This window comes from Heterostelium album, assembly GCF_000004825.1.
Source record: "Heterostelium album PN500 unplaced genomic scaffold PPL_scaffold12, whole genome shotgun sequence".
Classification (NCBI taxonomy): domain Eukaryota; phylum Evosea; class Eumycetozoa; order Acytosteliales; family Acytosteliaceae; genus Heterostelium; species Heterostelium album.
Genome location: NW_008805074.1, coordinates 561,438 through 577,290, shown reverse-complemented (window position 1 = coordinate 577,290; position 15,853 = coordinate 561,438). Strand labels below are relative to the sequence as shown.

At 31.3% G+C, this 15,853-nt stretch overlaps 5 protein-coding genes across 5 annotated transcripts; 2 read left to right on the top strand and 3 right to left on the bottom strand.

Annotated features, from left to right (window-relative positions):
* Nucleotides 1-494: 494 nt before the first annotated feature.
* PPL_10184 (uncharacterized protein) lies at nt 495-2,073 on the bottom strand (the record flags this gene model as incomplete). Its single annotated transcript, XM_020580966.1, has 3 exons — nt 495-628; nt 694-1,527; nt 1,821-2,073. 3 exons carry the CDS (start codon nt 2,071-2,073, stop codon nt 495-497), a joined length of 1,221 nt encoding a protein of 406 aa, XP_020428551.1.
* An 860-nt stretch (nt 2,074-2,933) lies between these two features.
* guaB (IMPDH/GMPR family protein) lies at nt 2,934-8,338 on the bottom strand (the record flags this gene model as incomplete). The annotated part of the gene is made up of 5 exons (XM_020580965.1): nt 2,934-2,946; nt 3,462-3,514; nt 4,915-6,431; nt 7,298-7,344; nt 8,169-8,338. The coding sequence occupies 5 exons, from the start codon at nt 8,336-8,338 to the stop codon at nt 2,934-2,936; spliced, it is 1,800 nt and encodes a 599-aa protein (XP_020428550.1).
* Nucleotides 8,339-9,450: 1,112 nt separating this feature from the next.
* Nucleotides 9,451-11,277, top strand: psmD11 (26S proteasome non-ATPase regulatory subunit 11; the record flags this gene model as incomplete). Its single annotated transcript, XM_020580964.1, has 6 exons — nt 9,451-9,544; nt 9,738-10,029; nt 10,130-10,402; nt 10,514-10,764; nt 10,835-11,082; nt 11,191-11,277. 6 exons carry the CDS (start codon nt 9,451-9,453, stop codon nt 11,275-11,277), a joined length of 1,245 nt encoding a protein of 414 aa, XP_020428549.1.
* Nucleotides 11,278-11,802: 525 nt separating this feature from the next.
* Nucleotides 11,803-12,205, top strand: PPL_10181 (PET191 family protein; the record flags this gene model as incomplete). The annotated part of the gene is made up of 2 exons (XM_020580963.1): nt 11,803-11,979; nt 12,062-12,205. 2 exons carry the CDS (start codon nt 11,803-11,805, stop codon nt 12,203-12,205), a joined length of 321 nt encoding a protein of 106 aa, XP_020428548.1.
* A 95-nt stretch (nt 12,206-12,300) lies between these two features.
* ctbsB (glycoside hydrolase family 18 protein) lies at nt 12,301-15,198 on the bottom strand (the record flags this gene model as incomplete). The annotated part of the gene is made up of 4 exons (XM_020580962.1): nt 12,301-13,025; nt 13,092-13,210; nt 13,290-13,572; nt 14,103-15,198. The coding sequence occupies 4 exons, from the start codon at nt 15,196-15,198 to the stop codon at nt 12,301-12,303; spliced, it is 2,223 nt and encodes a 740-aa protein (XP_020428547.1).
* Nucleotides 15,199-15,853: the final 655 nt, after the last annotated feature.

The following is a 15,853-nucleotide window of genomic DNA, read 5'->3' as shown; positions in this document are numbered from 1 at the left end:
TGAACTCTGTGGAGAGTGGCGACGGTCCAACACCGCCACCCTGCTGGTTGGCCAGTTGTGACTTGGAGTGTGGCGAGCTCGGCAACACCTGCAGGAAGATCGGAATGGAGCGACGCTTCCAGCTGTCGTCCGAGGGAGATCGCAAGCTGATAGCGTCGGTACTACGACGCCATTCACTGGGAATAACATTGTGTTGTTGTGAGCTGTCTGCGATCTGCTTGGAGAGACGCTTGTTCAGCGGTTTCTGATAGGTCTCCTTCACCGTGAAGAACGTCTGTGAGGGATCTTCCCATGTGTCTTTGACGTCGATGATCAGCTCGTCCTCACCGAGCATTCTTTCGATTTTACTGCCATTCGACTGCACCGGCAACACCAGGAACACCGAGATCGAGTTGGGTGGCAACTGGAGTTTTTGCTCCACAGAGATTCCGACGTCACGCGCCGTTGTCTCCTTGACGAGCGCCAGCGTGAAGAAACGACCGCCACCATCGATATTATTCGACAGTCCACCAATGGCGTTGAACTCTCCAAAGTAGAATCGCATCAGTCTCATCACATCCTTTGAGTTGTCCTGTTGCATCGACAATCGATTGCTGTTTCTCTTGCTCGAGTCGGCGAGCGATCCTTTCTTGGCAAAGGGGGACGGACTTGCCGGTCTACCCATTCCTCCACTTCCACTTAAACTATTATTACCATTCATTCCATTGTTATTATTATTATTATTATTACTATTGTTAATGACTGCAGCTGACAATAATGAATTACTACTATTACTACTGCTGTTGGTTATACTGATACCAACAATGCTATTGTTGTTGCTTGTTGGTGTGGGTGAGATCGGTGGTAATACCGATCCATTCTTTAACTTATTAGGTGATTGCTGTTGTTGTGAAATTAAATTAGAACTACTATTTCCGTTGGTAGTTGGTGGAGTGGTTGGACTTGATGTCATAAATATTTCTTTGATTGATTTGGGCGCTGGAGTCTTTATGGTCAGCTGCTTTTTGAGCGACGAATGTTTTGTTGACGATTGGAGGTGTAGCTGTTGTTGTAGATGATTGCTCATTTCCTCATCGGGTGTCGTTGTTGAAGAATAAGAAGAGGTCGATGAAGATGACGAAGGTGGATTCAACTCCATCGTACTCTTCAATCCTTGGTGTTGTTGTTGTTGTTGTTGTTGTTCGTGTCCACGTCGTTGTTGTAGTGGCGATGTATTCAAGAATGGAAGTGGAGGTGGTGTTGTATTTGGTGGTGTAGATATCGATATTCTATCCAACCCATTATTATTATTATTACTATTACTATGAATATTACTACTACTGTTTGTAGCTGTAGTAGTTGTTGTAGTTGTTGATGAAGAAGAAATTGAAGAATTGATAGATGTATTTAATATTTCACCAGAGTAACTTAGAGGTGAACCACTTCCGTCGGATTGCTGTTCGTTACTGCTGTTGTTTGAGCTGTGCTGCTGTTGTTGCTGTTGCTGTTGTTTGGCAGCTTTGGCAACCGCCAAATTCAGTGACGATGCTTTTTTCTTCTTTACAACAAAGGTCGGGTCCGACTTGTTGTTCTCACGTCGCTTATCAACAATCTCCCATATCTTGTCTTCATTCGACAGTCTTCGATCTTTAGTTCGTCCAAACTTGCCTTTGGTTCTCTTGTAAAGATAGATATTATGACCCGATGGTACTTTTGATTTTAATCCCTCTGCTATATCTCGAACTATATAATAATATCAATTGTTGATGTTTTGTTGTTGTTAGTACATATTAATTAAGTAAATATATATATATAGCTCAAAGTTATAGCTATTTAGTTACCTGTATTTGTTTGATCTAAAAGTAATGTCCAATACATATGATCATCACTTGCCCAATAGAATCGGAATGGACGCTTTGTATCTGTTGTTGGACATACATCGCTTGCTGAACGTCTTCTCATCAGAGATGGTGCTGCTGCCGATGCCGCTGCTGCTTGTTGTGATTGTTGTGTTGGTGATGACTGTTGTTGTTGTTGCTGCTGTTGTTGTTCAGACTCTACCTTCGTATTCATATCGTTATTATTTATATCCATTTTTTTTTTTTCTTCTTCTTAGGTGATACGATATCAATCGCGAATGTTACACACACTTCCCAAACAAAAAGATGTCAGGGAATATTGTAAAAAAAAAAAAAAAAGAAAGAAGGAAGGAAGGATCTACCTCTACTACTTTTCCAACAAAAAGTGTATTACTACTACTCTCTCTCTCTCTCTCTCTCTCACAGTTTCTTCAACTACACAATTTGTATTCTCTTCTCTTTTCTCTCTATTTTGTATCTATAAATCTAATCTAAGCCTAAGAAGTTCAAATCAACAATCTAATCAAGTAGTACACTTCTTCTTCTATTTCTCTGTTCTCTATTTCTCTGTTATCTATTCTATTCTATCTATTATTCACTATTTTTCACTATTGTTTCTATGATACTTTTAAAAATCGATGACTAGATCTTATTAAAAGTTGTAAAGTAATGGTACAACCGACTGTTGCTGTATTGTGATTATCTGTGTTTTAGTACTAGACAACTTAGCTGGTTTTTAAAATTTGAGTTAGAAATTGTGTGATAATAAAATAATATTCATGAAAAAACAAAAAAAAAAACAAATTTGGTTTGCTTGTGTGTTTTGTTTGGATTTAAAATTTTTTTGATTTTTGCTTCTAAATTATAAAAGGTCCAAAAAAAAGAATGTCATTCATTTGTTATGATAAATAAATCAATCATACAAAGATATATAAAGCAATCAATATTCTTTAAAATTATCTTGTTTTTAATATGAAAAACCAATTCAAAAAAAAAAAACAATAAGTTTGTTATAATGATGATGATGATGTAGATGATCTCTCTCTCTCTGTCTCTCTTACAATCTCGATTGTTTTAATAGTTCAGAACTATTATTTATGTTGGTATACTATGTATATTATTATTTTATATTAAAAATATTTAGTAAATAATTTTATATTATTATTGTTGACTATTTATTTTGTTTATTTTTAATTATTTATTTTATTAAATCTATCTAATTATATTATCATTGCTTTTAAAATATTTTATTTATTTTATTTTATTTTTAAATATTATTATAATAATTGATAAAAATATTCAAATTTGTTTATCATATTTGATTTATTTGTTTTTGTGATTTGCTTTGTTTTGTTTTTAAAACAATTTTGTTTGAATTAATATTATTGATTGTTGATATATTGATTGATATATTGGATTTATCAATGTTGATATTGATGTTGATGTTTGTAGTTGAATAGTTAAGAGATGGTGTAGATTATAATGATGTTGAGTTTAAACTCAACTGGTTGATGTTACTACTACACCATATTATTATTTATTATTATTATTATATATTATTGTTTGTTGTTTTAAAAATTGGTCTCTATTATTAAAACACAAAATAATCAACAAACAACTAACTCTAAACAATAAATTTTACCACCATGGTGTTGGAATATGTATACACCAATACACTTAAATATATATATATATATATATTTATATGTTTAAATATAGATAGATATACAGATCGTTGTTTTATTAATTTGTATGGGTAATATAATATAATTATAATTTAACATATAAAAAATATAATTATGCTATTATACAAATATTTATGTTCTAGTTCTATTGTTCAATTTAGTAAGTATGATCATTAAAGAGTGGTGGTGGTAGTGGTAGTGGTAGTGTGGTGTGTTGCGTTGTTGTTGTTCAATGTGGTGAATATCAAAAACAAGAGTATACTCTACGGGTGTTACTAATAAGTAGTACTTATTATTATTATTATTGTTCTTAATATGCTGCTCTAACCAGTAACAAACAAGTCATTAGTAAAAAACAACAAAGTAATAATAATAATAATAATAATAATAATAATAATAATAATAATAATAATAATAATAACCATATAAAGCTCGGTACCTAAACTTGAATACTTGGTAGTAGTATGTATGAACTTGTGGTTGGCTGTGTGTGTAGTGTGTGGTGATCCGCGCGGAAGAACTAATTAATAACAACTGGTGTTTATTAATGGAAGTTGATGAACTTTTCATTCAAATTGCCCAAATTCAATCCAAAAGTGAATGAAGCGAATTACTTGTTTATGTTTGTTATATATATGGTAATTTCATTTCATTTTTTATAATACTACTTTTTTGTTTTGTTTTTGCTTTTCCTTTTGCTTTTGCCATTACAAATATATCCTCAAACAATTGAATTTAAACAAAAAAATGATAAATTAATTTACCTTTAAATCTAAAAAATGAAATGTCTAATAATGCTACTTCAAATGAACTAGTTTCTAAACTACTTATGATAACTTGGTATTAGGAAAATAATAAATAAATAAATAATAAATTAAGTTTGTTTGTTTGTTTGTTTTTTTTTTTTTAGATTTTAATAATTTATCATATTTTGCTTTACAATATGATTATAAAAATTACTGATAATAATATTCTTTTCTTTTTTTATGGCTGTCAATCATAATAATCAACCTGACTTTTGGATAATCCTGATCAAAAAAAAAACAGCTCACACTTTTGCAATTTTCATTGAAAAGTAGAAAAAAAACCGCGTCAAGAAAAGGATTGTTTTATTGATCAAGAAAATAACCATCAACTTTTTTCAAACCCCCAAAAAACAACAACAATAATTATAGATTTAAATTCCAAATAATCTATAGATTGTTCATATTTATATTTATATATTATTATATATTTTAATTAATTTTATTTTAAAATTTATGTGATTGTTTAAAGATTTAAATATATGCGATTTGATTTGATTCTTTTGTGTGATTGATTTTAATTTAATAATAATTTTTTCAAATAAAATGTTTTTCGTAGGAGTGGAGTGAATGTACGCTTCCTTCTACTTGAGCGGCGGTACTTCTAACCTCGTATCTGACTTTACCGTTATATACATCTTGACGCAAAATATTGATGGATTGACAACCGAGATCTTGGAGACCGTGCTTGATACCCTGAACCAAGTAGGGTACGAACTTCTTGACTGAACCCTTGTCGACGACGCTACCCGAGACACCTTGGGCAACCTTGATCTTCTCGGTCTCGGAGAAGTAACGTTGATCGCCACCCTTGACCATGGCCTCTAGCGAACCCATACCTCTGTATTTCTTGAGACGCATTCCGTCCTTGTAGAAGTAGTCACCGGGTGCCTCTTCGGTACCGGCCAACATCGATCCCATCATAACGGACGATGCACCCAGTGAGAGTGCCTTGATGATGTGTCCGATCGTACGGATTCCACCGTCGGCAATAATGGGCACACCAAACTGCGATGAGTAGAGACCGGTCTTGAAAACGGCGGTAGCCTGTGGACGACCGCAAGCCATCACTTCTTGGGTGGTGCAGATCGATCCGACACCCATTCCGACACGGAGTGCGTCGACACCGGCACCAATCAGTGACTCGGATTGACGACAGGTAACGACGTTACCACCGATGACATCGATTCTTGGGTAGGTACGCTTGATCCAACGAACCATTTCGATTTGGAACGATGAGTCACCCTGTGAAGAGTCGATGACGACGACGTCGACACCGGCGGCATCGAGAGCGGCCAAACGTTGCTTATCGGTATCACGAGTACCCAAAGCGGCACCGACCAAAAGACGCTTGTTCTCATGATCCTTGGTGGCGCATGGGAAGTCACGATTCTTGACGAGGTCGTCACGCGAAGCGAGAGCAACGAGTTCTCCCTTGTCGTTGATGAGTGGAAGCTTACCCTTCTTGCATTTCTTCATGATGTTGTTTGCCTCCTCGAGAGTGGCGTTGGCTGGTGCGGTGATCAAGTCGGTTGTCATGATCTCAGAGAGCAGGGTGGAACGGTCCTTGATAAAGTCAGTGTCACGGCTGGTGACGATACCGACGAGCTTGCTACCGATACGTCCTTCCTCGGTGATGGGAATACCAGAGAATCCGTACTTGGCTTTGATGTTGTCGACGTCGGACAAACGGTGTTTTGGTGAGAGCACGAGTGGATCGGTGATGAAACCGTTCTTGAAACGCTTGACCTTCTTGACCTCGGCGACTTGCTCTTCGATGGAGTTGTTGTAATGGATGATACCGATACCACCGAGCAACGCCATGTTGATGGCCATCAGGTGTTCGGTGACGGTATCCATTGGCGAGGAAACGAGTGGAATCGACAGGTTGATATTCTTGGTGAGACGCGACTTCAAGTCGACCTGGTCCGCAGAGAAATTGATGTGTCCTGGCAACATGATCAAGTCGTCGTAGGTATAACCGTGTTGCTTATTGAACAATGTGAAAATATCGAGACCATCCTCAAACATCGAGTCGTCATAGGCTTTACCACCTGGCATATGAGTCAACTTTTGTTGTTTATTATCCATTTTTAGTGAAGAATCTATTTTAATAAATATTTAAAAATTACAAATATATAATTATTTATATAAAAAAGAAAAAGATCAAATATTGTTTAAACTATAAATAGATATATATAGAGAAAAACGAAAAGGAAAATAACAATTTGTTAATATTTATATTAAATTTAATTTATATCCTATCCCAACAACACATCGGACAAAAAACTAAAAAAAAAAAAAAAAAAAAAAAAAATACTAAAATTTCCAAAGAAATTTTAAAAACGGACTGCGAAAAAAATGCGAACAACAAACACTACATCCAAAATAAACCGAAAGAAGATAACTTCGATGGTTCATTGGGATATATTGTTTGATTGCGAAAATATTATAACATAATATTAATAAATTAATTGAAATGAAATATATAAATAATTTTTGAATATTTGTATAAATATAATATTGTTTTTTCAAAAATATATTTTGGTTAATAAAAGTAGTGTAAACAAAGTAAATAGGATAATAATGAAAAGATAAATTTGTTTGTTTTTGATAAATTACAATAATAGAGTTATTATACTTATTATTTCTTTATTTTATTTGTTTGATGGCTCTTTCTAATGAAGAGCGAATAATAATAATGTGACATCGTCCTTTAAATAGGCATGAGCGACAGTGAGAATCGAGAGTAATTCGAGAAATAATTAAATTTTAAATTAAAAATATTAAATTATAAATATAACAAAAATTGTTGTTGATATCATTATGATTGAATACCCCCAGACTATATATTTGACCATGAATAAAATTAAAAATGTTCATGAAAAAAAACGAATAAAAAATTAGTTTTTTTTTTGTCAGATTCCTTCGGGATTCAGAGTAGAATGAACCAATATCAACACACATTAACTATCAACCGAAAACATCAACAACAATAAACAAACATTTTCAACGGCACTTAATTAAAAACCAAAAAAAAAAAAAAATGATGATGATTATTTAAAGTTGGTCAAATTTTAATGGTGTCTTGTCTGTTACCATTCACTGCCGTATACGGCAAATCGTGCATTTATAATTATTCTTTCTATTATTATCAAAATTATAATTCCGTTTTTTTATGTTTTCTTACCTGATTAGAGCTCTATCTTCTTCTGGATTGTGTTGCAATTCGAAATATTCATACAATTCATAATTTTAAATCTATATAGATCCAACTTATAAAATCAATTGATATTTTTACTATCTATTCTATTCTTTATTTTTTAATCTATTCTACTTCTAGGATAATGTTATGTTCATAAAAATAAAATAAAATAACTTTTGAAAACTTTTTAACTATTTTTTTTTTCATACAACACAACCAACTACTCTTTTGAAGATGAATTCATGATATGTACTAAAAACACAAGTTTTGTTTATGGTTCGCTTAAATATATAAATGATTTGATAGGTGTTTATTTTCCTTCGTACTTTTGTAAATGCTTGTACAATTTGTTTCCATATCCATATTTATCTAATAGTTTTTGATGATCTAATTTATACATTGGCTGAATTACATCTGTATCTGTCCATCTATATTGATATATTGAAATGGTAAAAGATAATAATAGTTGATTGTTAATAATCGTTTTCAGTTTTATTCACAACCAAAAGCAGCACAGTGATAGATAAGATAGATCGATCGATTATAGGTAAGGTAGGTCGATCATCTATCTAACTAACAATATTATGATTCTCGATCGATCTTTCTTAAAGAATTAAGTGCATATAATGATACTGACTGTCTTGGTTTTGGTAAATTCTTTGAGTAACAAGTATTGTGTAATCTGAGGAAATCTTCAACATCCTTTTGCATAGTCTTTCTTTTTTTCTGTCCCATTCTCCATGTGTGTGTCTGCTTGATTGGTTTGTTGACAAGACCACTCAATACTGCTCTGGTAGCTCCAAACATTTCTATCTATCTATGTTTAGTTATTTATATATATATTGTTTTAATTGTTATTAATATGAGATTTATAGTTTAAATCACTACCACTACTGTTTAGTAATATTGATAATGATAATAAACAAACAAACAAATAACTTGTTTTCAAATGTAATTATGATCAGACAATCAAAAATTTTCGTTTTTTTTTGCAAAAAAAAAAACAAATTTTTTTAATCAAAAAAAGCAATTGTTTTAACAAAAAAAAAACTATACTAGATATATATTTGTATTTGTATATGGTAAAGTTATAAAAAAATATTCATACAAGTATTAATTTTGGGTTTCTAAATTAAGATAAATAATTTATTGTTCAAAAATATTTATTTATTTTTTTAATCAAAATTAAATAAATGAAAAAAGGTATCTCACCAAAAAAATTTTTTCTAAGTTTTTTTTTTTTCCATCCTATTTTTGATTACAAAAGGTTGTTATTATTATTTAAACTGTGAAGTTTGTTTTCTTTTCTCTTATTCGATCAAACAAAGAAACTACAATTCAAACATTCTTTCAACAATAACAAAAGTGGAATACCCTTGAAAAGTAAGTAACTCAATTCGTCAAGTTTGAAGTGGTTTTGTGCTATAGATACTAATTATCACGATTAAACTCTAGAAAACATAGATTTGCTATTAAGTTTTATCAAGCGCACAATATGAATTTCAAGATCATATTAACTAAAGTTTCTTTGTTTGGTCGAGTAAGAGAAAAGAAAATACAAATTACCATCGATTATCTAAATTAATAATTTTTTATTAAATTGTGTAAATCATTTTTTTTTTTTTGATCTCTGTGAACTTCACTTGTTTTTATCATCACAAAAAAACAATCAATTTAAAAAAATTAAAAAAAAAAAGGGGTTGTGAACTTAAGGGTTGAATATTAATATTATTTTTTTCATTTATTTAATATAAAAATAAAAAAGAAAAGATAGAATTAATTCGAATAATAATAATATTAAAAGAATATAACATACATTTCGAAATTAATAACAATATATATAAAAAGATAGATAGATTATAGGTTAGATTAACGCGATATAAAATAGTTTGATTGTGTGATTAGTATTATATATTAAAATGAATTGGAAGAAAGAAATTGAACATGTACACTCAAATGAAGCACTAGATTCAGAGAAAGCTTTAAATAAATATAAAGAATTCATTTTATCACGTAAGTTTAATTAATTAATTAATTAATTATTATTATTATTATTGTTTTGATTTTATTTGTGATTTTGTAGAAATAGTAATTGTAGTTGTTTTTGTTGTTGTTGTTGTTGTTTTTGTGATTAATTCACATTCATGAATGAAAGTTGTTGTGAAATATTAATATTTTACTTTTTGTTATTATTATTTTTATATAGCACAAACACCAGATGATATTAAAGAAGATGCAATTCACAAGTTAGCACAACTCTTGGTAAAGCTGGGCAGAGCCAATCAATTGTCGGAACTCTTGAATACGATCAGACCATTCTTTGATAAGATTTCAAAGCCAAAGACCGACAGAATCGTCAGAGCATTCATCGACTACGCTCTGCGTATGCCCGGTAACGAACCAATCTTGATCTCCTTCTGCAAAGAGAACATCGAGTGGTGTAAACAAACCAACAGAGGTTATCTAAGACAACGTTTAGAGACAAGACTATACTCTTTGTAAGTACTCTCATTTTACTTTGTTTTTTGTTTTGAACTTTTTAACTAATAATAATATTATTGTTATTGTTATCATGTTGATGTTATTGTTGTTAATCAGGATGTTTGATGTTAAAGATTATAATAATGCTTTGGTTGGATTGAGTTCATTGTTGTCAGAGATCAAAAAGTTGGATGATAAACCATTGTTGGTCGAGATTCAGTTGATTGAAAGTCGTATTCAACACGCACTGAAGAACATTCCAAAGGCAAGAGCTGCATTGACCTCTGCACGTACCAACGCCAACACCATCTATTGTCCACCCAAACTCCAAGGTGAAATCGATATGCAATCCGGTATACTTCATTCCGAAGAGAAAGATTATAAGACTGCGTAAGTTTTAATCATTACCATTGACAACAATAACAATAACAATTATACTAATAGTCAATCTTAAACTACCAATTATTATTATTACTTTTATAACTACTACAATATAACTAGCTATTCATATTTCTATGAATCGTTTGAAACTTATGATACTTTGGATGATCCAATTGCATTCAAGGCATTGAAGTACATGTTGCTCTGTAAGATTATGACTAATCAGACCGACGATGTGTTTGCACTCATCAACGGAAAGATCGGATTGAAGTACGTCGGTAAGGAAGTCGAGGCAATGAAAGCCGTTGCCAAGTCTCACGCCAATAGATCTCTCTTGGCTTTCGAAGAGACACTCAATCAATATCCACAAGGTAACATTTATATAGGATTTTAATAATGATAATTAAATACTAATATATATATATATCTTAATTAAAATAGAATTAAAGAATGATGCAATCATCCACAATCATTTGAATGAATTGTATAATAAGTTATTGGAGCAGAATCTCTGTCGTATCATCGAGCCATTCTCAAGAGTTGAGATCTCTCACATTGCCGATCTTCTCAAGCTACCAGTGCAAACCGTCGAGAAGAAACTCAGTTTGATGATTTTGGATAAGAAGTATCATGGTATTCTAGATCAAGGTACTGGTACTTTGATTGTTTTCGATGAAGCCAAACAAAATGTTTGTATTACCACTTGATTGATTATTTTATAACAAATATTTGTAATTGTAGTTTAAAAGATAACTAACTTTCTTTTTCTTTTTTTTTTTTTTGTTTATTCTAATTAGAAATTATATAATACATCACTCGATACTATCAGTTCATTGGATCGTGTTGTAGGATCACTTTATGAAAAGACAAACAAGTTATCATAAACCAGATAGTAGATAAGATAATTACATTACTTTTGTGTAGACATATTCAAGCTTTATTATCATCATCGTTATCAGTCAGTGTGTAACAATCAAAACAAACAAACAAATCAAAACAAATCAAACAATTAATTCAAACTCTGAAAACAACATTGTATACAATCATCATCATCACCAACATCTCCTACGAGCATAACACAACTAACCAACCAACCACAATCTATAATAATAACAAACAAATAACAAATAACAAACAATAAATATAAAGATTCTATATATCTTTTTTATTATGAACAAAATCATCTGGTATAATTATTTAATTAATTATATATTAATTTTTAAAATTAAAATTTGAGTTCTATTGATCATGATCTGTCGACTACACTTTCAATGAAAAAATGATTGATAAATTGCATAACAGGTGACACACAATCATTACATTACATGTTTTTAAACAAATAGATACTATTGTAGTTATTTTTTAAAATATTAATTATATTAATATAGTTATAATAGATAATATTAATAATGTCGGAATCAGTAGGTCACCCTTGTCAACAGATAAAAGATGCTATTGTAAAGTGTATTCAACAAAGTGAATGTATGAAGAAAGGTAAAACCTTTCATCAGTGTATGAAGGACGATAATCTTGATCAAGACTGTAAAGATTTACTATATACTTATTTTAAATGTAAAGTTGATATGGTATGTTTAGTTTCATTCTCTTTCTTTGAGAAATTACATGTAATCAGTCTAATTAAACAATTCTCTTTTATAATTAATCTAGTTTGATCCAAGAAATAGATTTAGAGGTAATGTTGCTGCTATGACATGGGAAAAAGAATCAAAAGAATCATCATCATCATCTGACAACAACAATAGTAATAACGATAATAATAACAACAATAACAACAATAGTAATAAACTGTAATAATTATAATTATATATATTGATAAAATATAAATGAAAGTAAATATATTAATTATAATTTTGTACAAATGTTGGGTTGATTTATTGGTTGTTTGATTATTGGAAGAATGAATTCATTGCATCCCACATCATTTGAGAGAGTGATGGCTGTGTCGATGGACTAACATAGTCGATAGTCCAAACACCAACGCCACCAACACCCAATTTCCTTGAGTATTGAACTTTGAGTGCTATCGACTCGGCGTTGTCGTACCACACCTGGTGTACAGAGTTGGTTGTGCTATTGAAGTAGTTGAAGAATGGCGACGACGTCGGATCATTCCAGAGTTCACCGGTGGACTGCAGCGATTGATTCATCATGATCTCGTTGATGTCAAAGAAGTAGCGCTGCAGAGTACCGTCGGGATCGATTATACATTCGGTTTGTTGCAGTGTCATGTTATTGATACACTGGTAGTCGTAGCCGTACCACGGGAATGCCATTACTATTTTCTCGCGGGGAATCAGCAAATCTGTGTAGTTGGTGAGCCCAGACGCTACGTTGGGTAGCGGGGAGTTTGCCTGCGCCAAGTCGGGCGATAGATTCATATCGTAGTCCATCACCAAGAGGATATCGGATGCCTGTGCAATACCAAAGTAATCGTAGCATCGGTCGTAAATACAACTAGGTGAAAACGGTACATCTACCGATATCTGATAGAAAGGATTGACTTTTTTCATCTCAAAAGTGGTCTGAGCAACCACACCCGTATACAATCCAGACAGAATACTTTGATTTTCTGAAATAACATATTCAAAATCTTGATTGATGAACATATTTACTTTAATAAGTAAATTGGAACAAAAATGTTATCATTTCAATTCAATTGAATTGGTTTAAAACTTACCGAAATTAATACCATCATAATAATTGTTCTTTAACACTTGAATATATCCTTGTATCCATTGTTGAGTGAAGTTTCCATCTCCTAGATGATCGAATGGAAATTCTGAACCAATTGATAATCTACATTTCCAAAATTGAATAGATCATTAGATCTTTTGTAAATTCATAAGATATTTACTGTTGTTGATAATAAACTTACCTAACGTTGTTTTTATGAGCTATACATATCATTTGTGGATCTGGTTCTTCGAATAGAACTATAGTTGTAAGATGTTCCCAATCATAGATTGTATAATCAGCTGCAGTCACAGCAAATCCAAGAAATTCCTCTCGAGGAAATGGAATAGATAATGGTTGGCATAATGATACATCTTCACATGGACAAGGTATAGGTTGTTTTGGTATATCTTCAAAACTTTTTGGTACTGGATAATATTTTCTATTCAATCTTTTGTCTTTCTCACCTTTACAACATCCAGCAGCTAATAAAAAAATATAAATAAATATTAAATTAAATTTATTCATATCTAAAATAAATATAAATATATCTCCAAATAAAATAATTGATCAAATTTAAAAATAATTATATATTAAAAAATCAATTTAAAAAAGGTGGTTAATGTTTTTTTTTTGGGTTAGTGTGTATGTGTGTAATGAGTGTTGGGTCTAAAAAAAGATCAAATCAATAATAATAAATAATAAAAGATTTTCTAAAATTTTAAATATTTAATTAAAATAATAATAATATTAAAAAATAAATTAATATATTTTCTAAATTTATTTTTAAAAACAATTTTTTTTAATATTATCTATATTTCAATAAAATTGTTTTATATTAATTATGGTCTATTATCAAACATTTGAGGACAAAATATATCGTCTGGTTTAATATTTAGATTTTTTCTCGGATAATTTCTTTTGTTTTTGTAGAAGTTCACATATTTATCGTGAAGATAACATGGTATGTTGGAATATTTAATGTTGTCGAATTTCTGTCCCCATTTCTTCATACCCTGAAGATCTTCTCGCCACTTAAAGTATTTGAGGTATTCTTCGTCGTTGTTGTTCAGATATGTCAGATAGTCTGCCAGTGACTTTGTGGAATTGAATGCTTTGCCATTGATGAACGATCCCGGTGGTAGTAGATCAAACGTTGAATCATGCCCCATATAAACGGGAACGACTCCGCTAACTAAACATTGAAATACCTTCTCAGAGATATAGCCGAAACAATTGTGATTCTCTAGTGCCATATAGAATTTGTATTTCGAGATCAAGTCCAACTTGATTGCCTGTGCATTGTCCTCCTTTCTGTGTCCACCGGCTGGAAGTTGTTTGTTGTTCAAACAAGTACCGTAGCTGTCGACGTGGATATGCTTCATAAAACGCTCCATAAAATTGCCTCTGTCCGTCGGTGGAAACCCATAGACTGTGAAATTCTCGCATTGGCTACACATCCAGGCAACTACATTCTCTGGATACAATCTCTTCTTTTCCAACAGTTTCTTGGCGTCAAAAGGATTGGCCACCTCCGCCGTGTAAAACTCTTCAAACTGCGATTTCGAAAAGTATTTAATAACGATATCGTTGAATCCATCGATTGCGCCAATCGTCCAGTTGAAATAGCTGTAGCAGGATTCTCTTTTCAAACATCCAGAAAACTCTGACCCCAGTGATTCTAAATTCATGTAGACACGAACCATCGAGTCCGATGCCAGCGGAATTGGGTTGAAATGTCCGGGTTTCGATATGTCCGAACCAAAGTATAATACACCGGAAGCTTCTGCCAGTCTGGACTTGTCGTGTGTCCACTCGGTGGTGACGGAACCATCTTCACGTCCACAACTGTAGGTTGCCTCCAAATCCGATCGCTCTCCCCACTCTGTCGAACCCAATACAAAAAGAGTTCTCTTTTCTTTAACCACGGAATTATACAAATTTATCTCTACTTGCTGAGTTTCTATACTATACATTCTCCATATCTCTCCATATCTAACGAAAACACCAACCGAAATAAATAGAAATACTATTAAAAATAAAACAAGAAACAATATTCTCTTGTTATTCAAAGAGTATGATCTTTTATTTCCACCAACATTTATTAACATTTTATTGTTATGAATAAATATCAATTGTTTATTACAAAATATTAAATAAAATTAATTGTAAAAACTAACCAATAAAAAATTAAATTATAAATTATTATTTTTTATCTTTAATAAATTATCTGATTGATGGATTGATGATACAATTATATAAATTAATTATTTTTGAGTGTTAAAAAATAAATATAAATAAAATATAATATTTTTATTGTTGTTTAATAGTTAGGTTTGTGGGTTTTTTGCGCCATTCATAAAAAAGTGTGTGTTTATGTGATAATACAATATTCACACAGTGAGACATTAATTAATAAAAAAAAATAAAAAGATACTTAAAATAACCTGCAAATCAACGCATGTTTTATTAATCTAAAGAGGCTTTTGGTGCAACATTATAGAATGGTGGATCAACCAGATTCTCACAGATAAAAATATCAAAAAAAAACTAAAAAAAAAAAAAAAAAAAAAAAACCATCTGTGTGGGGGTTACCAAAGAAAATAAATGTGGTGGTTTTTTATGAATTTAAAATGGTGATCCTAAAATCAAAAAAATTAAAAAAGTTTTTTTTTTTGTTAATGTCACATGTTATATTATCACATAATTTCTGACTTTTATCATTGAATTATCAAGCTCTTATTTGAAAAAAAAAAAAAACAATAT